Source organism: Perca fluviatilis, chromosome 10 (assembly GCF_010015445.1).
Source record: "Perca fluviatilis chromosome 10, GENO_Pfluv_1.0, whole genome shotgun sequence".
In the NCBI taxonomy this organism is placed as follows: domain Eukaryota; kingdom Metazoa; phylum Chordata; class Actinopteri; order Perciformes; family Percidae; genus Perca; species Perca fluviatilis.
Genome location: NC_053121.1, coordinates 21,931,589 through 21,959,144, shown reverse-complemented (window position 1 = coordinate 21,959,144; position 27,556 = coordinate 21,931,589). Strand labels below are relative to the sequence as shown.

General features: G+C 39.0%; 1 protein-coding gene across 2 annotated transcripts in view; it reads left to right on the top strand.

Moving 5' to 3' along the window:
* Positions 1-27,556, top strand: part of pcdh11 (protocadherin 11) — a 130,982-nt gene that overhangs the window by 56,609 nt on the left and 46,817 nt on the right. For both annotated transcript variants that reach the window (XM_039813572.1, XM_039813571.1), the window contains one exon: positions 22,121-22,156. In XM_039813572.1, the coding sequence (XP_039669506.1) occupies positions 22,121-22,156 (36 nt within the window). The remainder of the gene's footprint in view (positions 1-22,120; positions 22,157-27,556) is intronic.

Sequence of the window (27,556 nt, the reverse complement as noted above, 5' to 3'; positions counted from 1 at the left end):
CTTGGGCGGAGTAATATGCCTGCAGCACCTAAGAAGCCCCGAGCAGAGGGTACCAATGCTTCGCCTTTCTGAGAATATAGTTCCCAGTTTATATACGGTTAGAAGATGGCTGTGTCTCATGTGACCTTGTTATTTGTACACGCTGTGACTCTACAAATCACAACATATAAATAGGAACAGGTTATGTTGTCACTTATTCGGAGCAGTAGGCTAGTTGGAACCGATTACCTTCAGGATCCATGCTAGGCTAAGCTACCGGTGGGGCCGTCGGAGATACACGCACGGAGATGAGAAGGGTATGTATGGACTTATCTAACTCTGGGGGTTACGGTGAATAAGCTAAAGTCCCAGTAAGTCGGCCTGTTCCTTTAAGATATCCTGTGTGCTGTGTCGATGGGTTGGCTCAGTGGGTAGAACAGACGCACATATACTTGGAGGTTTATTCCTTGACGCAGAGGTCCAGGGTTTGAATCTGACCTGTGACGATTTCCTGCATGTCTTCCCCCTCTCTCTTTCCCCTTTCTCATCTAGCTGTCCTGTCAAATAAAGGTGGAAAAGCCCCAAAAAATTATCTTTAAAAAAAATAAAGATATCCTGTGTGCAATAGCGTTTTTAAGCCAAGGAAAGGCCACTGAATAAGCACATCTTAATGATGATTCATTCTGTATAATAAAAGAAAATCCCTCTGGCACCCAAACAAGAGGCTAGTCATGCAGCAATTAAGCTTAGTTAAAGGCATCAAGCTGACTTTGGGTGGTTAGTGAGGCATCGTCCTAAACACGTACGTCCACATGCACGTCCTGGCACATTCAAGTTCGCAGACACACACATTCACTCACTCAACTCGTCTCACACACACACACACCACACACACAATTCATATGAGGTAAATGTGATCTCAGAAGACAAGCAGCTCCATCAGGGTGCCCGCGGTTGCATTGGTGGCCATCGTCAAACAAATAATTCTTTGTGACTGAAAAAGACAATCCAAAAGGTCATTTGTGACCTCTGGGACCAGTACTGTGCACCATCTGTCACTGGCAAGCACCACATGTCTGTGTCAAATGGCAAAAGGTATGCAGTGCAGCCAGCCTGCCGTGTAATATAGGTGGTAGGCCTATGTGTACATGGCATCACAGTTGCATTTTCAGGGCTCTGCAGTCTCTTGGCTTATCTGCAAAACATCCAACATGCCATACTGTATACATAACTGGTTGGATAACTTGAAGCGCTACTCACAAAATGGCTAACATTGTGCAAGCTTTACTATTTGAACGTTTTAATGGCCACACATGAATTACTTTATAAATAAATACGGAATGGATTCACATTTATAGTGGTAATTTGACAGAAAGATTGTATTTCAAATTGTATTTGATGTCATTAAAGAATATGTTTTATGGCTTCAAAAGTTCTTTTCAGTGACATATTCAAACCTTCAAATGTGTCCCTAACATAAAGCAGATAACATGGCATATATATATATATATATATATATATATATATATATATATAATAAGTATTCAGCATATCATTCATTCATGTCTGTGTGTGCTCTCATGCAGTGCACTTATAATGGTTTATGAGGTTGAGGTAATCCTCAGGGGAATCACTAACAATCGCTAGCCTCCATGTTTGATATTATCTCTCTTGTCACACGATTTCCACAACAAGGGTTAATAGCATAAAAAATTCAGGGGAAATTGATAAAGGAATAAATAATCCGTGCCTCCCCGTCGGCTTTCCATGCTCATATATCTGCATCAGACCACACCTCCATGTGGAACAAATCAGTAATATTCCATTTCTAACCAAATTCCTCCTTTTGAATGGTGGAATCCAATTTTCATGGACACCCTAACAAATTGGATATACCGACAGTTGCATTAGAAAGAGAAACAGAAACACCGGGATGACATGGGTGGTTCTGTAACAAAAACTACACCATGCATATTGCGTGTTGCATAAAATTTCATTCTGAATTCTCTCAAAGTGCAAATGAGGCAGAGTTCTGTATATTTCCCAGATCTCCTGCACTATACTATCTCTCTTTCTTTCTCTCGTTTTCTCATTCTCTCTCTCTCTCTCTCTCTCTCTCTCTCGCTCTCTCTCTCTCTCTCTCTCTCTCCCTCTCTTTTGCTGGCTGTCTTTTCCTCTCCCTTGCCACAGCATATCTCCCCCCTACATCCATCTAAACCAATCAGGGATTTGAGGGCCTCTCTTCCAATCAATTACCACCCAAATCAGTGCAGAGCCCTTTGATATAGAATCATTTGTCAAATCAGTGCAGATGGCTGGGGGCAGGTACCCCTGTGCCAAAGGCCACATCCACATGGAAATCTCTGCTCAGGGTGGGCTCTCCCGATGCTCCGCAACCCATTAATGGGAAGTCCTTTAGTGCTCCAGGACTGTTGTCCGGCTGCCTGGTCCCCCACATTGCTAATGTATGAGCATCTTAGTCGGATAATACTGAGTCCCAGGCTACCATAATGATTTGGACTATTTTTAAGGCAGGAGAAATGTGACTTTTACAGATCTACTTGAGGTGTTCATATCGACTGCACAGAAGCTGCAGGAAGTGCACCAAGGTTCATTTCTAAAGTGCAGCATTATCACATTTGACCTGCTGCGACAAAATATACCTTAGTACATGATTCAATCCACTGAAGCGGAGGACAGAAATTCAGATTTTCATCATGTGAGTGCACATGCTGCAGGTGTTTTCTCATGTCAACATTGGACAGAAAACATCCTGATACATCTGAACTCAAGACGTACAGTGCAGTTATTATATAAAAAGGGGGTACAGTGAAATAAAAGAATAAAAGAAAAAGTGGAAACTTAAGATCAAGAGCACCAAGTACTGACAGTAAAACCTGACGAATAGATAAACAACCGTATAGTTATGGTGTGTGAAATAAATTATATAATCTATAATTGATAAAATGCCACTGCAGTGATCTGAATTATCATACATTCATTATAATAATTGGGCAAAGGGGGAGATAATACATTAAGAATTGTGCAAATATTGATGGCAAATGTAATGTAAATGAAGAAAATGTAAATCATAATGTTAACTTGTACCATGAGAAGAAAAACATGCAAAACAATTTTTAAAAATTCACCAAAAACAACCCCTGATATGCCTATATTGAGAAGATATTTCAGTGTAAAAATCAGGCTCTCTACTTGTTTTATTGATGCTGTTCATGTGAAATACTAATATCCTGTGATACAAGTAAAGAATAGTTAATGGTATTTATTCCAACACATGTAACATCTATTCTGCTTCAAGTCAAAGATTTTGGGTTCAATTCTTTTTCACAATGTCAACAGGCAATTCTATAGTCACAAACTGCGTCTCGAATGGGGAAAGTTTCCAAACAAGGAGCACTCCTCCGTTGATTGTGCCATTAACGTGTGATTGGTTCATTCATTAAACAGGCTTGGGAGAAAGGCAATTCGCCCCTGTTGATGTAGTGTTGAATAGTGGGAGGAATATTAGATGTAAACTCTGTTCTTGTGATTAGAGTATTTACCATACCAACTCTACGCTTTAACCACAAAAACTCCAAGCAATTTCACGTGAGTGAATGAGAGAATGATATGTAACATGCATGCACTACAGTAGAACTGACTGACGTAACTAAATACGCAAATACTTTCATGGAATATACGCCCTGTACAGGTAATGCAATTCATTATGGGTTGTTGTTTTGTTGATCCATGTGACATACAGTTGGTCTCATTTCTCTCATGGACTGATGCTGTGTCAGCTACCCACCTTTCAGTGAATACACCTACAGTTAAATTTTTTAGGTCAGTGTGGCAGGGCCTGTTCTACATAATCTCTTGCTTAGCTGTTGCTGCTCTGGCTCACCAGGTGCATGTTTTTGTGTCTTGGGGTTGTTTGCATATTTATGTGGCCTTCTTGTCTTGACAAAATTAAAGTTAGCTAAACTATGGTGATTTAAAAAAAAAAGATATGTTGTGTAACTTCATATAATTTGCATAGTACAAAACTAGTTTTGGAAAAAAGAGATAAGGTCTTCTGCAGCTTTACACTGTCTTGATCCACTGAATGAAGGTGGAAAGTGATTTCCATCATGAGAATGATGGCATCAGCTATGATTACTTTCAAGCTTTTGGAAACGCAGCAAAAGCTACAGAACAAAATAAATCGCAATGTAACTGTTGCAGCTGTTGCAAGATGGTGGATGGTGAGCTACTGACCTCACCAACAGTGCTTATGAAGCTTTAGTTTTGTATTGAACTGGACAGAACAGTTTGAACCACCAACAGATGGAACCTATATTTGAACTGAAGACAGTCAGAAGAAGATCTGAGTGTTGCAGCGTTGTGAACAGTAATACGATTGCTTCTCATGTACAAGCTAGGGCTTTGACTTTTGCCCAAAAATCATATTCGAAGTTCGTTTGTATATTAATATTCGAATATATTCGAATATTTATTAATAATATTTTGACCATTAAATGCCTTCAGTTTAAAAAAAGAAATTAAGTCAGACCCTGGACTAAACACAAACAGTGTGCTTTCGACAGGAAGTTCGGAGCTTTCACCGTAGCCTACGTAAGTGGTCTGATGTTTATACTCGTGTGCTGGTGTGTGCGTCGAGCCGGTGTGTGTGGGCGGTGTTGCCAACTTAGCGACTTTTTTTCACAAAAGCGACTAGCGACAAATGTGGCGACTTTCTGTAGAAAAGACAGCGACTTTCTGTAAAATAAAAAAAGAGTCGCCAGTATTGTCCAGCGAGCACGCAACGTATTTCTCTCCTGTGGCCGCCGAAACAGTCACCTTTCTTTTCTGTTGTGTGACTGAGGAGCAGCCCCCCCCTCCCCTCTGTGCTCGCTCCTCATGTGCAGCAGCACTGAGCAGGCAGGTAGAAAGGGGAGAAGGGACAGGGTGCGGCGCCGGTGTAGATAGGAGAGACAGCGGAACGCGACGGGAGAAAGACGCCGCTGAGCTGGCCTGGCCCTGGGCCAGCCTGCCTTCTTTGAGAATTAGGGGGGAATGCAACGCTACCGAGCCACGGCCGAGAGACGTGCGTCGCCGCGACGTGTAGTTACATTTTGAAATGCGTGAAAAAGCCTCGGAATCTGAACTGAAAACAACGTTTACAAGCAAACGCATTTACAAAAAATAATGCCCATAACAGGTTCGAATATTAAGGGCTGGCTAATATTCGTTCGAATATCATTATTTTTCTTTATATTCGAATGATATTCAAATAACGAAGTTCGGAGTCAAAGCCCTAGTACAAGCTGAAGTACATTAGAAAAAACTGTTAAGCCAGTTGGGTTAGGTTTATTCAACAAAACTATTTGGTTAGGTTGGATGAGATTATATCAGTATGCCAGGGTTACAGAGATTGTTTATATATATATATATATATATATATATATTATATATAATGTTTTACATACTTGTTTGTGGGTGACCAGTCAAGCATTTCTAATACTTGGACAGACATGAAATGCCTCTGGCTGAAACATAAACAATGCAACTACATTAGTTTTCACAGGCATTGATTTTCTTGGCCAGGTCGTTGTCATGTAATTGTTTGCCATTAGAAGAAGCCTGTGTAGTTAGATTTCCATGTTTAATGACTTAAACAAAGCCTTTGAGGCTTCATTAGTTTGCACAGTGGTGCAGCTCGAACTAGATTGTCTAAAAAAGAGATGTCAGAAGTTAAAGCAAACCAAACTTGTGTCTTCAGGTGATCTGGCCTGTCAAAACAGGAATAAAATAAATAACCAAAAGCATAAATAAATATATAAATAAAAACCTTCAAATTCCTAAACATTTAATTTATAGATGAAGCATTAATCATACGTTTGAGATTGACGGGTGGGGTTTAAAAAAAAAAATAGCTTATTTTAATGATTTTAGTATTATTCAATACCTTCATGTTTCAGTGATGTATCCTGGCCTCTTATTTTCCCCTCCCTACCATTATAAATCAGTGCAGTGCTGTGGGATGACATAGATGCCAGCACTCAGTTCTTTGTGCAAGAATAAGACAAGTTCTCTGTAGTGTTTGAAACTCATTCTTTTAGAGTCTGTCTTCAGATCAACACAGTACAACTGTGTCTTTGGCAGACAGAACAAAGATCGCCCAAATTAGAAATGAAAAATAAATCTTTAAAAAAAACTCCCAAGGATCCAATGACCACAAGCATACAAACTGAAACAACCCCAATGGCCGGTTGATATCTGCAAACACATTCTACCCAAAGCCATATTTTTGTAGCAATCAACATAATCATCAGCAAGCTGCATTCACAGATAGCCCGAATGTGTCGTTGGTTCTCCAATTTCACAATTTATAGTCGTCACACAAGCAACACTTTCACTGTAGATGCTATCAAGCTGCATTTTTAATTTATGTTAATATGTCAAGACTTTCCCTGGATGTCTTCACCTCGATGTTTTACGAAGTGAAGAGGTTATTTAGGTTTTTAATATAGCTACTACATGCTAACATGTCTGTTAAATTAATGCAAACACACGTTGTGTCAAAATATCCCTCTACACTCAATGTGCCTCATTATTTTTTTGTTTGCTTTATTGAGTGCGCTGCAGTTTGTGCATTGTTGCCGAAAGACTGTTTTGCGAGTGTCATCTCCCAATTTTGCACCTATTGTAAAGGACACAGTTCTTATGCTTTAATACTGTGACACAGATTCCACGATCACTGAAAATGCCTTGTAACACTTCAGACAGAAAAGAAAAACAAATGGAATAATAAGAGGAAATTGCAGTTTGGAAATGATTACAAGGGTGTTAGCTCTCTAGGCAAGATCATGCTGCATTGCTCAGGATATTTTTCTCACACTCTGCCTTTGCATATTTCACATTGGCGTAGTCTTTGGAGATGTAAGTCATGCTGAGAGAATTTGACTCTGCATGCTAAAAAGGCATATATATTAGAGGCAAAAAAAACATAACCAGCAGATGACCTTATTACGCTTAGTGTGTACCATGCAGTAGCAATATTGCCTTTATTTGTCATTATTACCACCCGCTATTACTGTGAGTGGGAGGAATATCAATTGTTCAAAGAGGGCCTCTGACTAAATGTTAAGGAGCCCCCCTGTCATGTGAGACACATCCCTACTGTTCTGAGTGGGCAGATATGGCTGTGTTTTACTACTTATGGATATTCAGTGGAAGAGCACAGACCGGGTCTTGCTGTAATAAGGCATTTACCAATGCAGAGTAGCACTGTGCACTGTGAGAACATATGTTAATGCACTTGGCTGTGGCCAGAGAAACAGCAAGAGGTTTAGGAAAAAAAACACATGAGACTGGCTTCCTGGAGCACAGATTTGCCTTCTACAAAGATATTAATATGACTGGTGCTCAGCGGAGGAAGAGAAGGAAAAATTACCCTGGCAGTGAGGAGAAGTTTGTTTTGGTGATGGACCCCAATTGGGTAAGGCAGGCTGGGGAAGAGAGACATCTCTGTAGTGGCTTTTGAATTACATTAATGGCACATTTTAACTGACTGCACTGCCAGAAAAAAAACTGACATCAACATATTTGAGGAAGATATGCATGGAGCAAATGGGGATGTGTCCCTGAGCTTTGTCTCTGTGCTTTATCAATGTTTTACTAAGTATTTGCCACTGGCTTTGCAAGAAGGGTTGTCTGTGTTCCCTCTCAAGAGTTTACAGTACAGTACACATTAGAAAGAAGTTGTCGGTTAAAGAAAAATATTCAATCAAATATATGCTGTTCATCATTAAGGAACATAGAGGGAAAAACAGTGCCCTGACCCAGTATTTAATCTAACTGCCTTTTTACTGTGTGTTTAGAAATGTGTAACTTCCAACAGCTGCCAACAATATTTAGATATAGAGAGCTTATGTAGACAAGGATCTGCTGCTACCAAAGACTATAAGTAATCGTCTTGCTTGGTTTTCACATTCATATGGATTACCTGAGAAAATATTCATGTACTTGGCATTTGTCTCACCCGATACGATGGAAGAAGTAATGTCTCTTCCCTAAATATTGAGTATGTTGACTATAAATATGTTATCAGTTGCAGCAAAGTCAAAGTAGGCTAGTTCTTTTGTGCATTGAATGTTACTGAAATTAAGCAGCAACTTGTGTTTTTCATGTGCATGCAGTTGCCTACTTTTAACAATCATGTCTATTTTCCTGTTTTACTGTGTGTTCTTAAACTTTTAATACCATTTTACTTGTAGAAGTAAACATTACATTGCCTGGGTGTTCTGCACAATCTCTACTTGTTTTGTCCAAAGTAAAGAGCAAATAATACCAAATTTACTATATTAAAAACCTCCCAATCACACACGCTTTCACTTAACAACATCATGCACAACTCTCAAAATGTATTGATGAGGTGGGATAAGTACAAAGAGGAATGTGTTGATGATGCTAAAATTGCAACAATATTTATAAGTCGGACTAGGCTTGGTAGTATTTCAATTATAAAACAAATATATAAATATATAAACAAACTTGTGTAGGCTGAGAAATATTCCCTTCATTTAGTCATGGTAAGAAATGGCCATTGTGATCGCTGTTTGTAAAGTGGAATAACATAGTATAAGTGATGTATTTATCTAATTGGACATTTCAAAGAGGGTTTTCTTTATTCTGAGACAAACAGATAACAGCAATGATAGAAGTTTTTGACTTACAACCCACAGTATATGGTTGTACATATATTCCAGATGCACACATATAATGCAGTTTTCTCTATAATAAATTGGTTCTCTATACGATAAAAATGTATCTCTTTGTAGTGATCAAATTACATAGCAACAAATGCAGTCTTTTTGAAGTGAGAACCGTCAACACTTCACACTTCACACTTCATTCCTGCTTTCTGTTTGAATTGTTAATGTTTAACAAGCTTCTTTGTGAAATCCTTATGCTTGTGGGGATAGTGGAGAATGGAAAAATAGATGAAGTTAGCAGAATGCTATTACAGCTAACCATTTGTCTATCAATTGTATTTTTACATTAAAGTCAGAAGCAACTCCCAGTTTCCAAGAGATCATTACCATAAATGTTCTGAATAATCATTAATCAGTATCATCATTGTGCCTCATGTTTGTCAGTGAATAACAATGATTCTGTCTCTTTGCTTCAAACACGAGCCTGTGATACAGTATGTAATTGCACATCACAATCTATGGACAATGCCTCTGCCAGTCTCAATGAAGAAGACTGTCAGATGTGTCAATGGGAGAGAGATCAAACGGATGAACAATTCACGTTACTAGCAAATCTTGATAAAACTGGAAATTTTGACACATGAAGGGGCTTTCTATTCTCTTTCCCACCATGTTTCCTCTTTGACAGTACACTTAGTGCCCATTTTATTACACGCACCTCCCGATTAATGAAGCTCACTCCTCCAGACAGTGAGTCAAGCCTTTGTGACTCACTATGCAGGCAGACAGCAGATGAGGTTAAGAGGTTTACTTCTTGTCCAGGTAAACCTGTAGGCTCAACACATGTGTCACTAACATCTACAGTCTACAGTGTCTATATTCATTTAAAGGTGCCCTGCCACACAAAACCGTTTTTACTTGTATTTTTTTAAATATGTTAGGTCCATATGTGTTTGTGTTATGTCGTGAATGTGAAAATGAACTGCTACCTCCTCTGTCAGCTCTAGCCACTGAAAAGAAATAAGCGGAGAAATCAGGCCAATTACAAAAGCTGGTCAGTGTGACGTGGTGTTGCCTGAGCTCATTACTATTTATGAGCTCGCCCAGTTGTGCTGGGTAAAGGATGCTGACAGCTAGGCTCTCATTGGCTAGCTGTTAGCCAATCAGAGTCAAGCAGCTTAGCTCGTTCATTATTAATGAGAACTGGCACAAATCGAGCTGAGTCTAACTGCAGGCTTTCTATACCACGCTAGAATGGCTTGAAACACGGTAACCAAGGCAATTTTTCCACAAAAAATGTTACAGAGTCCATAGTAGAACTTCAGACATTACCACAAAGTAATGAAATATGTGTGGCAGGGCACCTTTACGTTAAATGCTGCATTGAGGGAGACAATTGGACTTTGAAATAGACATAATATATTGTAGAAGCTTCAGTAGGCGCACAATCATTGAAACTGAATCTCTGAAAAGTAGAAGAAACCTTAACTTGTCTTACAAATCTTTGTTTCTGTTGCAAGAGGGTGTTGCTGAGGCAATGTTGTGGGGAATGTTTTACACATGGAGGCCAGAGTAATCTTCATCCAGGGTATGTTTAATATGATGTTTACATAACCCAAACAAGCAGTTCAGGCTGGTGTTGATAAGGTTGAGAAAACAATAGGGTACTGAAAACTATAGATACGGCTTGTGAGAAGCCTCTATCCTGTCACCATCTTTGGGCGGACATCTAACCATAAAGACAGACTTTTGTGCTGCTTTTGGATGTTCATGCAAAAGAATAGCCAAAACTAAGCAACATGGAATTACATTTCCGAGATGAAAATGTGTTTTACAAGATGTTACTGTTACACACTTGTTGAATTTAATATCACAAGAGGTAACCTTAATCCTTCTTTAAAGCTAACATAAAGTTATGTGACTGTCCTGATACTAAATTAAGCTAATGGTAGCTTGTGTCAGTTAAAGTATTTTTTATTTAAGTAATTGGTAATATATCAGTAAGATGCTGAAAATTATGTTTGTTATGTGTGTTTTAAAGCAGCAGCTCTGGGGCTGAACTGCAGTTTCTTGAGTTGCCACTTGAGGCGAGTCAATCCCCATAGACCCCCATGTTGAAAAAATCCAACTCTACAGCAGAAATAAACATGTTTACAGCCTGGTACCAAAAACAGTTTTGGTCTCTATAGCTAATGTCACCCCTCATAACAACCGAATGGGGTTAAAATCTTTTGTAACTCACCCGTTTAAATTATATTAAGGCTAAAAGCTGCGTAATGTTACTATCTACACAAGATAAGGTATTTTGGTATGAAAACCAACATTTTTAATTTAATCAAGTATCATGTACCATAAATACATGTGTGGCCTTTTTAGCAAAGCAAACCGCTTGAATCGGAAATTTATGATTTTAATTGTGGCTAGACCTCCTGCCTTGATAGACATGCACGCCTTAGGAGGCGCGGCATGTAGCGGCAGCATTAACGTAACGCTCCATGAACAGCAGTGGCTAATACGGCATCTACTTACATATATCTATGACTGAAAACCATTTCCTGAAACCATGAAAACCCCCCTCTGTACTCTTCTCAAAATGGTACGGTCTGAGTTCCCTCTAAACACACTGGAAGCTCCCCTTCCTGTTTGGCAGTTTGAACCCATTACCAGAAGGTAATATGGATAGAGCTCATTAACAAACTTTTAAATGTGTCGTTTCACTTGATTTCTCTGCCCTGTCCAGCTATGGCTAAACAGGAAAGGTCTTTTTAACGCTGAATTTGTAATGCATTGTGACAGCTACAGCTGACGTGCTATCACCAAACAAGAGAATAATCAAGTCAAGTCAAGGTTCAGTAGGTGGGATAATCTAATGGAGGGAGTGAATCTGAAAAACAATTATGGTTTTGTGGAACATCAACATGTGTCCACCCTGCAAAATAGGTCGCTGGCATATTCTCTGACATACATCCACCCATGCCAATGGGTGTCTATCTACCAGGTGTTCGATTTTGAACAGGAAACATGAATGTTTGATGTATGTTGTACAGTATGTTACCCACATCAACTTCAAGGGAGCTTGAATGCCAATGGCAACAGGAGCAAATTGACTATTGCTTCTGCATTTCTTTAAACTATATTGACATAACAATATAACACACATTTCTGCCAAACATGACTAATGGAGTGGCTAGCAATATGCCAGAATTACATGGGGATGGTGAAAAAAAGTACAGTACCTGTTTAGTTGTTGTGTATTGTAACAGTAAATGCAATATGGTTGTACATATACTGTATGTAAGATAAACACAAAAAGTAAAAGGTGTTGGTGGTATGGAAGGGCAAGGTGTTCATATGTGCAATGCAATGATTACTTCATATTATAGGGACCAAATAGAGGCTTGACTGAAAGCAGAAAATGCCTTATGTCTGCCAGTAGTTGGTGTACTTATGATATATTTGCTTCTATAAATACAGCCAACATTGTTGCTGACCAGAGTGCAACCCTTCATATTGACAGTGTACTGTTTTATTCGAGGGGATTTTCTCGCAAGATAATGTGTCATTGTCTGAAGATGGTTCCAGGAAATTACTTTACTTTACTCCAATGGCCTGCACAGTCCCCAGATCACAGCCTAATAAAACACTTTGGGGATGAGGTGAAGTAGGATGTTCACAGAATTTGCACCACTGAAAAACTGCAACAACTACGCTGTCAAGTCGGTATAGATCATATCCCTATGGAACATTTCTGGCACCTTGTGGAATCAATGCCTCAACAAAAAAAAAGACGTTGCTGTTCTGAGGGTCGAAGAGTAATACCAAGGTGTATCTCATAAAATTGTCAATGAATGTATTTACAACACTGGTAAAGGACACTCTGGCTGAAATATTCCTTCCCTTCCTTAGCTTCTTAGCACAGCCACCATGACATCCTGAATTTGCATAGTAGTAAAGATCAATGTAGCTCTTGGAGGCTGGTGTGACACTTTTTCAAACAGCTCCCCTTTTTCCCTAGTGTAGTCTGGAGCAAAAGGGGGTGAGCAGGCAGTGAGTGATGTGGGTAAAGAAAGCTTAGCCGGAGTCGACCTCAAAGAGCATTTTGTCATGAATCTTGACAAAGTACACCTGCAACCCTACACATCACTACTGAATCAAGGTCTGTTTCACACTATTTGAAGCTTGTTGATATCAGTTGATATGTGAAACAAGTAATGAAAGAGTGAAAAAGCACTTCTTCTCTAAAACTGGCCTAGCAATTTTTTTTCTATCTTCATCTATTAGCACATGAGTGATTTTTGGTTAAGTGATAATTATTAAGTTAGATGTCACTGCATTATGAAGGATGTCCTTCAAGCCACGTCTGATTTCAAGGGACAGCTTGACAAAACTCACTTTGAATTTGGTTGAAAGCATGTCTAATTGAATTTTGATACGTAATTAAATCAAGCAATAAATCAGCCCAGATCCCACTGCAACCGACAATTCAACACTCCTGAGCACCACAAGCTAATTATGATGAAGTTATTATCTCAGCCAAAGGGAGTACTCTGAATGGCTCCTTCTGCATCATGTAGAATCTTTTCAACTAGAATGTACTCAACCTTGAGGAAAGGGCATCTTTCATATTAAGGATCCAGAAGATCCTATAAATGTCTCTCGCTTGGTTAGAAATGTATCTATGTTGAAACAGTGTCCCATTCTGAAGGAGGTAATTACTTAAAGCAGTCCTGGTGAAATGTTTGTGACTCGCTTGTACGCCTAAACAGGTTGATGCACCAAGCCAGAAAGAAATTATCTGATGTGTTGTAAATCAGCAATTACAGCTGCTAGTAATTTCTCTCAATAATCCCTCACTGTGTAGGAAGTGGCTACATTGATTTAAAATGGATTAAGAGCGTCATCCTCATCATCTGGTTCCCAGTCTCATATGGTTAATCAATTACATTCCCCTGCGATTTAAGTATGCCATGTACCGCACATGTAATCTCATGACATAAGGTATTGAAGTCTAATTATAAATGCGCAGCTATGTGTCATATCATACTCTTATAATACCTTCCCTAAGAAGACAAATTGGTGTGTCAGTAAAGGGGCGTAAAACGAAATGTAAAAGTTAGTGATGTCCGTCCGTCACATGATCCTTGTAAATAAATATGAATAAATTAATAAAATGTGTTTAAATGATCAGCCTGCTTAAAGCTGATTAAAACTTTTACAAATACATAAAGAAGTAATAAAAAGGCATCTAAAAAGGCACTCCAAGTCCCTAGACAACCATACTAGATCTAGCTGGTATGGTTTTCATAAATGAATCCTCTGCAACAATTACCGGAGTAGCCTCCTTCTGTATAATTTGATGAGCAAAGAGAAAATTGATGAACTTTTTTAATTATTATGCCGCTTGGGATTCTGACACAAGTGCCACAGAGAGGGAGGGGGGTCCACCACCACAGCTGCTGAGGAGCTTTTTTCCTTCCTTTCTCTCTTTTCCTCTTCCTTCCTCCTCTTTTTTAATTCACCCAATTTGTCGGTCCAAATGAAACAGCAAAAGGTTAGAGTGTGGAGTAATTAACAGCAGCTAGCCTAATGAAATCCGGAGGGGCTGGTACACTGGGAGGATCAATACCTCGCTAAGAGTGAAGCCAGAGGGGGGATTGTCCAGGGGAATCTAACATATACAGACCACTTAATAATAATAAGCTGATGAAAAGGCAACATGTTGTCCACTTGTAAATCAAAATTGGTTCGAACACACTGTGACATTATTGCTGTCTAGTAATTGTGTTAAAGGAAAGTTGCTCCTTGTGCACACTCAAGACGTGTACAGGATTTACACCACTCTGTGTGGTTTGCTGAGAGGGTTTCCCTTTATTGAATGTCAATAAGTACATCAATACACTTTGGACAACTGGACACCAATGCAGAGGGAAATGGGGATTCTATTTATCTAAGGCTACACTTAAGTATATTGAAGACTTTATTAGCCCCTTTTGATGAGGAGGTGTTTTGTTTGCAACACTTTTATCACCCTGTCTAAGACATGCTGCGTTTGCCAGAAATATAAGAGATGTAAACTTGAACTCTGCTCAGTGTTTCTTGGCTAAGACATCTACATCTCTTGTGCCTGCACACAAGAGCAGATGGCATGCACGTCCAAGTTTTCCACTGTGGATATTTGTATTATGTGTGCATATGTCTGCGTGTGTTTGACTGTGACACGGCCACCTGACAAAGCTGTCATTTTTCTTCTATTGATAAATTCAGGCACAACCATCTCATCCGTAGGGATAATGCTCTTGATAGCAGGCCACATGCCTTTCTCCCACCCTCTCTAAACAGCTTGAAGTCGCAGACTGTGGCACTGCCCTGACATTTCTGGTATACTGAACAGCCCTGACAAGTCCTGCTTGACCATTATTTTCACAGACTTCATGCACTGAGACTAGCTGAATTGAACAGCAGCACGCTGAAATGAGCCTCAACAATGAACCCCTGAGTTAGAGTCAACAACATGTGAAATACGCAAGGGCGAGCTTTGGCAGTTTAGGAGACCAGGGCTAGCTAGCATGCTTCCTGTCTCTTTGCCTAGCTCTGTGCTTCTCCCCACCTTCAAAGGTATTTACACTACGAAGTATACTGTAATGTGGGAGGCTGTAGAGATGGGAGCAGCAGATCTCATTAGTGTTAAACTATTAGGAGCATGGGGACCCCAGGGAGGAGGTGTTTTAAGGCTTTCATAGCTTGGAGTTATCACATCATACACTTAAAAATTATTTTTCAAAAACTGTAGCAAGGCGTCTTAAGGCACCCCTTTTTTAAAAGTTTGAACCTATTGCTAATGGAAATAACTCATCAAAGCTTTGTGCTGTGGTGCTGTCCTATTCCTGACAGATTGAAGAGGTCAGCCAATTTAGTTAGGACATATAAAAAGGTTTAAATGCTGGGTTTTATTTTCTATATGATTATAATATAGTGAAATACATAGTTGTAAAGCCAACTGATTACAGTGAATTACTTTTCGTAGCTATATGTAAAAATGGTTCATGAGAACAGCCTGAGATGAGACAGCTCACCAAAAATGGTCAATCCCTTACAGTAAACGGGTTTGCTGTGTTTCCTGTGGCCTCCACATCATTACTTACAGTTTGTTTTTTATTGTTCCTATATCACTGTACAGGAATTGTGTTAAAATGACACACAAGACTACTAATAAAATTACTTACTGTGCTTATGTTGGCAACCCAATAGTTTTGTGAAATATATTGCTTAGCTTTAATACTTAGAGGCATGCACAGTAATACATAAATAACTCTGTGGCCTTGTGTTCTAAGTTACAAATCTTGATTAATTTAGATCTATTTGTATACTCTAAATGTAAACATGAATGTAATAAGGGAGATTTACTAGCGTATGTACTAAAGCTGATGGAAAATTCTCTTTTTAATATCCTTGGTATGCACACAGTGGGCTCATTGTCTTTCTCTTGCACACTGCAGGCTTACACCGGAGATGTAATATTCAATACCCTCCAGTCACCTACGCACAGCTGGAATGCACTCTTACCTTCCTTCTGTGTATGGCTTTTGATTATAACCCTGTCCTTCTACCTCTGTGCTAACCTGCCATGCTCAGAGACCCTCACTGAATAAGACGGGCTATTGCAGCACTTCCACCTGTCTCCAGTTCATACTGTATCTGGGGAACTCAAAGACTGCACTGTAGTCAGAATTTGCACTCCTACCTACATACATTTATGCATTGGGCAGCCACTGTGTCTCAAAATTGGGATTCATTTGGATACAGAAACAGAGCACAATAAGGTCTGGTGTTTTTAATCAATTATTTATCCAATATTTTAATGATCAGAGTGCCTGGGGCGATCAAAGACGCAGTTCCCGCTCCACTGCCTTTGCTCGCTAAGACATCCCTCTGTACTTTGATGTGGTTCACCAACAAATGCACTTATCTTAAGCATAACTCTCCCAGGCTTGCATATGGGTGTTTTGAAACCTCTGGTTTGAGAGGTGCACAGTACATACAGAGAGAGGCTCACTGACCAATCCAAACTAAGAAGGAAAAAAAAAAACATTTATGATTTCCAGCAATCCGATCTAAATATGAGACAAGCATAGGTCACCTTCTCAGATCCCCCATGTACATTATCATATATTTAATTGGTTGGTAAGGTCTGTAACTTGAAGTATGTGTCACGAGATGCTGAATAAAACATTACTTGGAGAAGAAACAACTGCTTGATGGCAGCCTCAAGTAAAATCCTGCTTTAAATGACCAGTCAGTGGATGCAAATGAGTAAGGCCTCAAACAGAACTGAAAAATGTTAGTGTGTTCAAATATGCAAAAAAGAAGAAGAAAAAACAATTTTTTATATATATATACAAAAAAACACAAAATCTAAAAATCTGTTTTATTTTGTATTACATTAATTTAAGAAATAAAGTTGACACATTTTACTTTCCTTATCCTTTTCATTAATGTATAGAGGTTAATGCTATGTTCCAGCCATGATGTCAGTCTGGTGCAGTGTTAGGTACAGTATTAATTACACGTACCAGCTTATGACAAGGTTATAAGATCTATTTAGACATAACCTATATATATATATATATACATACATATATATAGTACAGGCCAAAAGTTTGGACTCACCTTCTCATTCAATGTGTTTCCTTTATTTTCATGACTATTTACATTGTAGATTCTCACTGAAGGCATCAAAACTATGAATGAACACACATGGAATTATGTACTTAACAAAAACGTGTGAAATAACTGAAAACACGTCTTATATTTTAGATTCCTCAAAGTAGCCACCCTTTGCTCTGATTACTGCTTTGCACACTCTTGGCATTCTCTTGATGAGCTTCAAGAGGTAGTCACCTGAAATGGTTTTCCAACAGTCTTGAAGGAGTTCCCAGAGATGCTTAGCACTTGTTGGCCCTTTTGCCTTCACTCTGCAGTCCAGATCACCCCAAACCATCTTGATTGGGTTCAGGTCCGGTGACTGTGGAGGCCAGGTCATCTGGCGCAGCACTCCATCACTCTCCTTCTTGGTCAAATAGCCCTTACACAGCCTGGAGGTGTGTTTGGGGTCATTGTCCTGTTGAAAAATAAATGATGGTCCAACTAAACGCAAACCGGATGGGATGGCATGTCGCTGCAGGAAGCTGTGGTAGCCATGCTGGTTCAGTATGCCTTCAATTTTGAATAAATCCCCAACAGTGTCACCAGCAAAGCACCCCCACACCATCACACCTCCTCCTCCATGCTTCACGGTGGGAACCAGGCAGATAGAATCCATCCGTTGCCCTTTTCTGCGTCGCACAAAGACACAGCGGTTGAAACCAAAGATCTCAAATTTGGACTCATCAGACCAAAGCACAGATTTCCACTGGTCTAATGTCCATTCCTTGTGTTTCTTGGCCCAAACAAATCTCTTCTGCTTGTTGCCTCTCCTTAGCAGTGGTTTCCTAGCAGCTACTTGACCATGAAGGCCTGATTCGTGCAGTCTCCTCTTAACAGTTGTTCTAAAGATGTGTCTGCTGCTAGAACTCTGTGTGCTTAGGCACGAAAAGCTTGCGTACGCTGGTTTTCATGGACACTTTGTGATGTATAAAAAATTAACTTGACGTGAGAATGTGCGGGCCATCATGCCAACTGTTGAGCAGACGTGAGAATGTGAGGGCCGTCCGCAAAGTCTTTTCTGGCTCTGGAACGTGGAGAATTTTAACTGAAAAGTGCCGAAAATCAATCAACATTACAAAATAAAGTTTCAACTACAGTTACTGGCATACGTCTGTGACGTTGTCTATGAAAAAACTTAATTTTATCCGCTGATACTCCATAAAAGTTGGATCATATTATGTGGAAATTGTTTCACATCTTTCACACAACTGTTTAATTTTGCAGGCTACTTAATCTCTGTTAAACATGAGGATGGGACATAAATGATAAATCCACTTAGAAAATACTTTCAGTCATCCTCTGTATTTCCCATAGATGAAATATCTTACTGGCATCAAAAAGATCGGCACGGAAAATGCAATAGTGTCTGTGAGTCTTTAGTTGCTGAGGCTCAGACATCCATGGCGCACAGGAAGTGGGACGCACGGATCCATCTCCCCAGGAACAAACGCTGTGTCGGGAGGGCTAACTCATGTGATGCGTAACTGATCCCGTGGATGATTTGAAGGCTATAAAGTGAACAAGGTGTACCCGGTGCACCAAACACTCGGCCGTCTTGACTGTCTTAATTCTGCACATATTTCTGTTACTGTAGTCCTATTTACTATTTCATTATTTCATCCACGCTCGCGCATCGGATCCGTGCCCACTGTCACCTGCCGTGGAGACGCTGGCCTCACTAACCTCTCCTCCTCTGAGTCGGGTCTCCCTCACGCTGGACTCAGTTTCACTGAGCGTACTAGCACTTAATAAATAAAATAAATGGCATTACATCAGTGAGTTCAAATTGCTTATTGTGCGTAATTTGGACTGACACTGAGTTGCATGTTGTTCTGTAACTGGTGTGGCGCTGCCGCTATTCTCTTGATTTCCACTTCGACATTAAACATATATATTTTTTTATTTCTGCCATGGTTTGGTGCATTCACCGTCCGGTCACCATTTGCCATTCTGGGCATTTTCTTTTATTGCTTATCCAAGATGACAAACCTCCAAACAGAATATTTTTTTCTTGCCTCTACCTCCGCGATCAGCACCTCAACCTCAGTCTGTGAAGTTTTTTTTTTCTTCTGCAGTGGGATAACCCGTTGTGATTGGACAAACAATGACGTCGGGGGCGCATTTATAGTAATTTCCATATTCATTTATGGGAGGAGGCAAGGCGGGGTCGGTCACTCATTCATGTGCGCTCAATTTCACGTTGATTGTGATGTATAAAGGAAAGGTGCGCAGGACCTGGCGTACAACCGGTTTTATACATGTGAATATTTCTGTGCGTAGGTACTTTTCAAATTTTGGCCATACGCCATCTTCTGGTATGAAAGCTGCGCAGTCTTTTATACATGAGGCCCCTGGTAATCTGAGCTGCTGTTAACTTGCGATTTCTGAGGCTGGTGACTCGGTTGAACTTATCCTCAGCAGCAGAGGTGACTCTTGGTCTTCTTTTCCTGTGGCGGTCCTCATGTGAGCCAGTTTCGTTGTAGCGCTTGATGGTTTTTGCGACTGCACTTGATGGTCCCAACCCCATTAATAAGGGAAAAAATTCCACTAATTAACCCTGACAAGGCACACCTGTGAAGTGAAAAACCATTTCAGGTGACTACCTCATGAAGCTCATTGAGAGAACACCAAGGGTTTGCAGCACTATCAAAAAAGCAAAGGGTGGCTACTTTGAGGAATCTAAAATATAAGACATGTTTTCAGTTATTTCACACTTTTTTGTTAAGTACATAATTCCATATGTGTTCATTCATAGTGTATATATGTGTGTGTATATATATATATATATATATATGTGTGTATATGTATATGTATATATATATATGTGTGTGTATATATATATATGTGTGTATATATATATGTGTATATGTATATATATATATATATATATATATATATATATATATATATATATATATATGTGTGTGCTGTCTATATGCAATGTGTGCATAGCATTCTTGTTCATGCTTCATGTTAAATCAAAATAATCTAAACGGCATCAATTGTATCAATCCATCGTGTTTTTGTAATTTTCCCAAGTTCTTATTCTTAATGAGTATAATGACTGCATGTTTGAGATCATAATTCATAGATTTAATATTATATGTAAAAACATTTACTGAGCTGACTTTCAAACTAACCTCACTGATGTGCCATATGTCATACTATTGTTCTACGTCACCTATTTCAGACATTAAACCTGCATTTGTTTATGTTTTTGCCAAATGGGGGCAGCATAGCAAGCTGTAAACACAACATTAACTTTTTACCTTATAAAGTTATTACTGCATAAAGCAGACATAAAGCAAAGCAACATTGTCACTCTAGGAGTCATGTTTCTCTCCATTTGGCCAATGCAAGTCCAATATTTACTCTACTCCAACTCCTGTGGGAAATATCTGGCTTTTTAGCTACTAAATACTCCACTATTTTCAACAGTTGGTTGCTAACTTTGTCTGCCGCTGGGTACTGGTTAGGTTGTTGGTTTTTAGAGCTATTTTGCTAAAAAAAAAAAAAAAACTAATCTAAAATGTTTGAGGTTGGACATGACATTAAGTTATTGTTGCTAAGTAACGAAAGTTTTTCAGCACAACATTGAAAAATGCCAAGATGTTGGCATAGAGCAGAGCAGTGCCATGATGGATATAAGTGCTAAAAAGTATTACCACAATATTACTAAAAAATATATTTGAAAATCTGAATCTTAAAACTGTTGAAGAAGAGACAAACTGTTGGTGACATATTGTTTATATTCCTTTAGATTGACTAGATAGGCTACCTCATGGCAACGATTTAATGGTTACCTACAAGTTTTAAATATGCCTCCACACAACCTTCACTTAAGTTTATATATACTCTACAATTGTTTTACCAGGCAGTTATTTGTCAGAGGTTTGGAGCCCTAACATTTGAATTTTTGTCCACTATGAAGCTTCGTTGTGTTTTTTTGATGAATAGCTTTGGGTGTGCTGCTCTATCGCTCAGTCAGTAGCAGCATCCCTTGGTGAACGGGATAATATGTTGACATGAACTTGTTTCCTGTTCATTGTTTTACTGTTCCACCCCAGCAGTCCTCTCTGCTTCTCCCCTGTCTAAGTGCCTCCACACTGCCAGATTTCTTCTATTTCCTTTGCAAATCTAGTCATGTACTCAGATTATTATACACAGTACAAAGAAAACAAAATTGGTGATTAAAAATTAAATACTCTTATCTCTCTGTGAGTTATCTCAGTCCCCAGAGAGAGGATGCTATTTTGCAGGCTTGCGGGTGTCTTTTGTTCCCAATTTAGAAGCTTGTCGCTGTTTATTGTTAATTTTTGATGCTTCATTTGATATTCTGTTCACTTTCCTCCCTGACATGCAGAGAAAACGTCTTTATCAAAGTGTCAGTTGTATGACTTGTGTTGTCAGGATGTCAGGTTTGCCCTATTCTTTACATTTCTGGGGAGAGGGTGTGTACTCTGCAGCCCAGTTTGTTGGCGTGCCAGCTGAGCACAGAAATGTGCTGTACAAATGCTGCGTCTGAGGAAGAAATCAATATGTATCCTAAATCTCAATACCAATAAAAAAAAAAAATTACCACAAAATCTATGAGATTGTCAATTGTGAACTCTGACTGACTTTTAGAAGACTGAAAAGTTCCCAGTATAGTTTCTTTTGTTGGCTTCAAATGTCCATTTGATTGTAAATCCTGAGTTACAGTCTGACAGTGATGTGAAATGACTGTTCTTCTGTCTTTACAGGAGGCCTGTCAACTTGGCAAGATAACCTCTGTGAATGTAAGTATGTTCTCTGCTCTTTCTTAAATGTGCATTTCCATAAGCATAAGGTCCATCACTATATTTTACATAAGTTACATAAGCATGTGTCCACTATAATCTTTCTTGCCCGATCTACATCTACATATTGTTGCGATTTAAAAACATCAAAACCACAGTTTGACGTTAATGTTTTAACTTCAGTTAAAAGGTCCTGTGGGTTAAACGTTAAGAATCCATCAGGGTCATGAAACAAGTTGGTGGTTTCAGTTAAAAAAAAAAAAAAAAAAAAATGTATCTAATAAATAAAATATTTTAGAGATGCAAGGCTTTTATGCGACAGCGATGATTTATCTATTCATCTTGTTAATGACTCGACTTGTTATTTTTTTTATAGCTTTCTGTAAAATTGCTTTGTTACTGTCATAACCATATTCTTGCATGAATATGATGGAAATATTTGTGGGGGAGGTTTTTAAGATGCCAGATTCTTTTTCTTATCAAACCGTGTGTATTTATGGGAATAGCAGAAATGTGTTCATTCATATTTTTGTATTAAGGAGAGCAGCTTCTTTAAATTATACTGTATTTTGGGCGCCCGGATAGCCCAGTTGCTAGAGCGGGCGGCCATATATATAGAGGTTTACTCCTCAACGCAGCGGGCCCGGGTTCGACTCTGATCTGCGGCCCTTTGCTGCCATTCCCCCTCTCTCTCCCCTTTCATGTCTTCAGCTATCCTATCAAAATAAAGGCTGAAAATACCCAAAAAATAATCTTAAAAAAAGTTTTGCTAAGAGTGACATGAAAATGTCTTTACTTTTAATTGTCTGTATTGTTGCTTGTTTAAGTGAAATATTCTACTCAGCTCAAGGGCATTTCACACTTCCATTAACATTAAATCCAAATGTGACCGTCATACCCTTTCTTTTCTTTTAAATGTTTCAGTTATTCTCTTTATCTTACATTTCATGCCTACACACAGGCACAGAGCTGATCTAGTCTTTGGTCCATGAGAGCAGAGAGTTCCTCCTGCACTTTAGACAATAACTATTCAAACATTTTCAATTTCAGCAGAGAATGTTGCTGCACACAATGGCTTGTGTGGGAGCAATCTAATATTGTTAAAGTGCCCATATTATGAAAAAAACACTTTTTCTGGGATTTGGGGTGTTCTTTTGTCTCTCTGGTGCTTCCACACACATACAAACTTTGAAAGAAATCCATCCATGCTGTTTTGAGTGAGATACGGTTTCTGAATGTGTCCTGCCTTCAGTCTCCTGGTGAGCTGTTCAAAATCGGCTCGGACTGTGACGTCACAGTCCCAAATGAGCTGGCTAACCACAACCGTTAGCTCGTAGCGTTAGCGTTAGCATGCTAACGCTAATGCTAACGCTAGCTTGCTACGTCGTTCTCAATAGCAAAGCACTGCTACAACACACACAAGTTCACCATAATCTACAAAAGAATTACTTACATGTGCGCCCTCATTTAGAAGTCTCCCAGCTAATCCTGACTTGTAACTGACCAAAGTTGGAGAAACAGGCTCTCTTTTACTGTCTCTAGAGTTAGCTAGCTGACATGCTCTACATCTGAGCTACTGAGCATGTGCGAGTGCAATCAAAGATAGTACAGAAGAAGAAGATGAAAAGAGGTCTCACTCTGTAGCTAAAACAGAAACCAGGTGAAAAGAGGATCTGCAGCAGTGAGAGAGAGCTGTGCAGTACAAAAATATGGTGTTTTTTGAAAATTAAACCATGTAAACCTATTCTGGTACAACCTTAAAATACAGTTATGAACCTGAAAATTAGCATAATATGGGCGCTTTAAATATTGCTGATATTATTTGATTTGGATTTATAATACAACTAGTAGGCTAGAAATGTGTTGCTTACGTATTTCTAAGCCATTATATTGGTAACATCCCTCTACATATTATTACATTTCTTTAGTGCTCAGAAGAACATTACAGTTCAGTGACACTGCTTTGCTAGGACTGAGGAATATTACATATACTTTCATAGTTCATTCATATTGCACGGAAAAGATCATCACTGCATATGACTGATGACATATGACTAACTGATAAAAAAAAGAAGTGATTTGTCAGAAATCATCTAGTAATCTCTCAACCCACATGCGACAATCACCTCCTTCTTGCATGTTCCCGCTAACTCATCATTTCACACACAGTAGCATATCACCTCACACATAATAGGCTGCACTGGAACAGCATGTTCAAAAAGAAAGGACACACACGCAAAGTAAAATCACAGACAGATTTTTGTATCCTATCAAGAATAGGAACATATGGGACAGTGTTTTTTGGATAAATACCTTGCCATTGCTGTTTATTTTATTTTGTTTCTTTTCTCTATATGAGACATGTGCGACATGACAAATCACCATCCCCTCTGAACAGATTTATGCAGGTCTAGGTGTGCCCGCAAGCTGATCCTTATCTGAAATGGCAGAGCCAATCTCCCCTGATTCACTCCTAAGTGGTCCCTGTTTATCACTCAAAGTGAGGTGGTTGTCAGCCAAGTCCTTTTCTGCGCAGCACTGACTTGCTTGCTATTTCTAGACAGTGGTAGATGGGGGGCAAAGTATATATAATAATAAAACTCAAAGAGCTTTGAACAAAGTTGCAGCCACTTGGCCTCTCCTCCCTCTATATCTAAATATTACGGACTTCTAATCCGGTAACCCATGAATCCAGCCCCATCTGCCTATTGTCTGGGTGGTTACCAGAGGGAGGGTTTTAGATTGGCTGGCTTGTTATATGGTAGAACTTGGCATGCATCTCTCCTGTTCGTTTTATCTCTGTGTACATACTTCTCAAGGCAGTGTTTTATCTGGCTGAACGGGCTTTGTTTGGTCTTGATATCTCTTACCGCAGCTTGTCTTTGCTTTATGGATTTTTGGCAGCTTCTTTAAATAAGTGATAATGCTTAGCAAAACACTCACCTTGACTCCTCCGCGAATGTTTGTTTTTGTTTGTCATGTTTGTCTTTCAACATTAATGTTTTATTCACATTAGCCATTCCCACTGAGAGCAAAACCTTTATTTATTTAAGACCCATTAATGGTATTTAATTGTAATTAATTTTGGAGCTCAAAACGACTTAGTATTGAGTGCATCGTGAAATCAAATTAGGCTTTTCTTAACATCTGGCACCAACTTGAATGGACTTGAATAAACAGCGGTCTAAAAATGAAGACACTCCCTTATGCAAAATGATTATGTCCTAATTGTCACGGACAGCTGTTTGTTGTAATAGATTCTGGATGCCATTGTTGGAGCAAGTTTCCAATAATTAGAATCATGTGGAGAGGAAGCATGCTCTTTGTAGAGCTGCCAACCTTCCATAAGTGGGCTCTTTCTTTCGCTGGAACCTGGACTTTGGTTTTTGCGTGCATCCTCCAGTAATTTGAGAAACAGCTGCCAACGCTGTTTGAGAACAAGTAGATATTTAGACTATTGAAAGCGTGGGGAAACATGGCACACAGAACTAAAGTATAGGATTTTGCCAACAAGGTATTCGTCCCCTATCTGTCTTAGAAAAATAATAAAACCGCAAGAAGAGAGGGAAAAAACATTTTTCTTATGTACAGAACCTTAGAAGTGTACCACTACATTTGGCAGCAGAAGATGTCACAATTCAGTACATGCTGTAAAAACCAAGATTCATTTCAAGGAGTCCAGCATCATATATTTATATGTGGTTCATAAATTAGTGCAGTGAATATGAGCACATAACTATTATCTTTCTTATTTTCCTAACACAAACAACAGCAAACAGTTTTTTTGACTGCATGCACTTTTTCCACTCTTTTTCTCTTACTTCTTATCTTTCTTTTACTTACAAGCATACCACCACACAAACACATACACACAGTAATTTGTGGCCTCAGGATCAAGATAAATCTAGTAGATAGTAAATAAAACAAAATAGAATATTAGGCTAGCTGTTTCAACATCCCAGCATTGAAAACCACTCAGTTGTGCTTTTAGGGTGCTAATTGTGTGGATTTAAGTTAGTCAACCCTCTCTGATAGTTTTTAAATGAAGCTTTTTGTGCACTTGGTTTTTGGCAGTGTGTCCTTCATTAGTGCCAGACTTTATTTCACTCTCCTTCTCTCCTATTTTCCAAGCCTTATTTAGTCTTATCAAAGAACAATATGTGCTTTATCTACGCACTATAGTGGCTGAGGAAACAATATGTTGTGATAGAGACATCACCTGCTCCTGAGCTTAAAGGAGCATGTGTTAATGATGTTTTTAATTCAAGTCTCGCATATTGCTCTTGTTGCTACAGCGATGAAGAAAATCAAGATAGTAATTTGCGCTCCAGTTGTATTTGCTCTTTAAAAAAAGTCTCTTATCAGTTTGAATAATGGGACGAATAAAATTCACTGCATTAACTGAAGCTGAGGGCGTAATTATATTTTATGTGTTTTATGCTCCTATACATGTGTGATGCAGAATAATACTTAGAAAGTCATGTGAAGACATGAATTTAAACTACAGCATATATCACTGCGACAATTTTACCGGTATTATTTTAAGTCAGATCTCCTTACCCCTCATTCTTTTCTTTGTCAAACTCCAAGGAAAAGATGTAAAGAAAACTGAAGTAACAAAGGAAATTAGTGGTATCTACAGATTACACACTGTGCCTCACAATATGAATGATTGTAACGGTGTGGTTTGTTTTCTGGAGGAATCGCTAACATGTTAGCAGACATCACTGCTCACACAGGATGTTTTACTTTTTTTAGCTCCAAATAAGGGTCACAACATGAACTTCTGTAAACCACCAGAGAAATCAAAGAGGCCTGCACCTTTCAGAAGAAAATGCCCACACTCCTGTGATTCCCAAGACTTTACAAATCAAAGTCTCCGTCTCCACACACATTTCCACTTCTTTTGGGTCTAAACTGGGTGAGAGAGAAAACTAGGACATAGTTCAACCTGTTAATAAACATCCCATCTATTATCAGGACGGGAAGTCTCAATTATAAATCTTTTTAGTCGGTTTATTAGGCTATCCGAAAAGTAATTCGTTAGAACTTCGCCAGAAATCATTTTTGGGTTATGAGGTCACTGTTTCAAACAATCCCCCTGGTGACAGGCTGCAATTTTGGCATATTTTCCAAGTAAAAGCAGGTAAAGATGATGGATGCGGTGCCGAGCATGTAGCAACAACACTTGATGCAATTAGGAAAGGATTTCCCTTGTAAATACCATCTCACAGTACACATTCCCCCATAAACGAGCATTGTTGTCACCCCTCATGATGATATTAATAATCTTTGTCAGTGGTGGTGTGCCAAGACAGAGCGAATACCTATAAAGGCAGAACGGTGGCTCAGTGGTTAACACTTCTGTCTTGCAGCAAGAAGGTTCTGTCTTTGAATCCA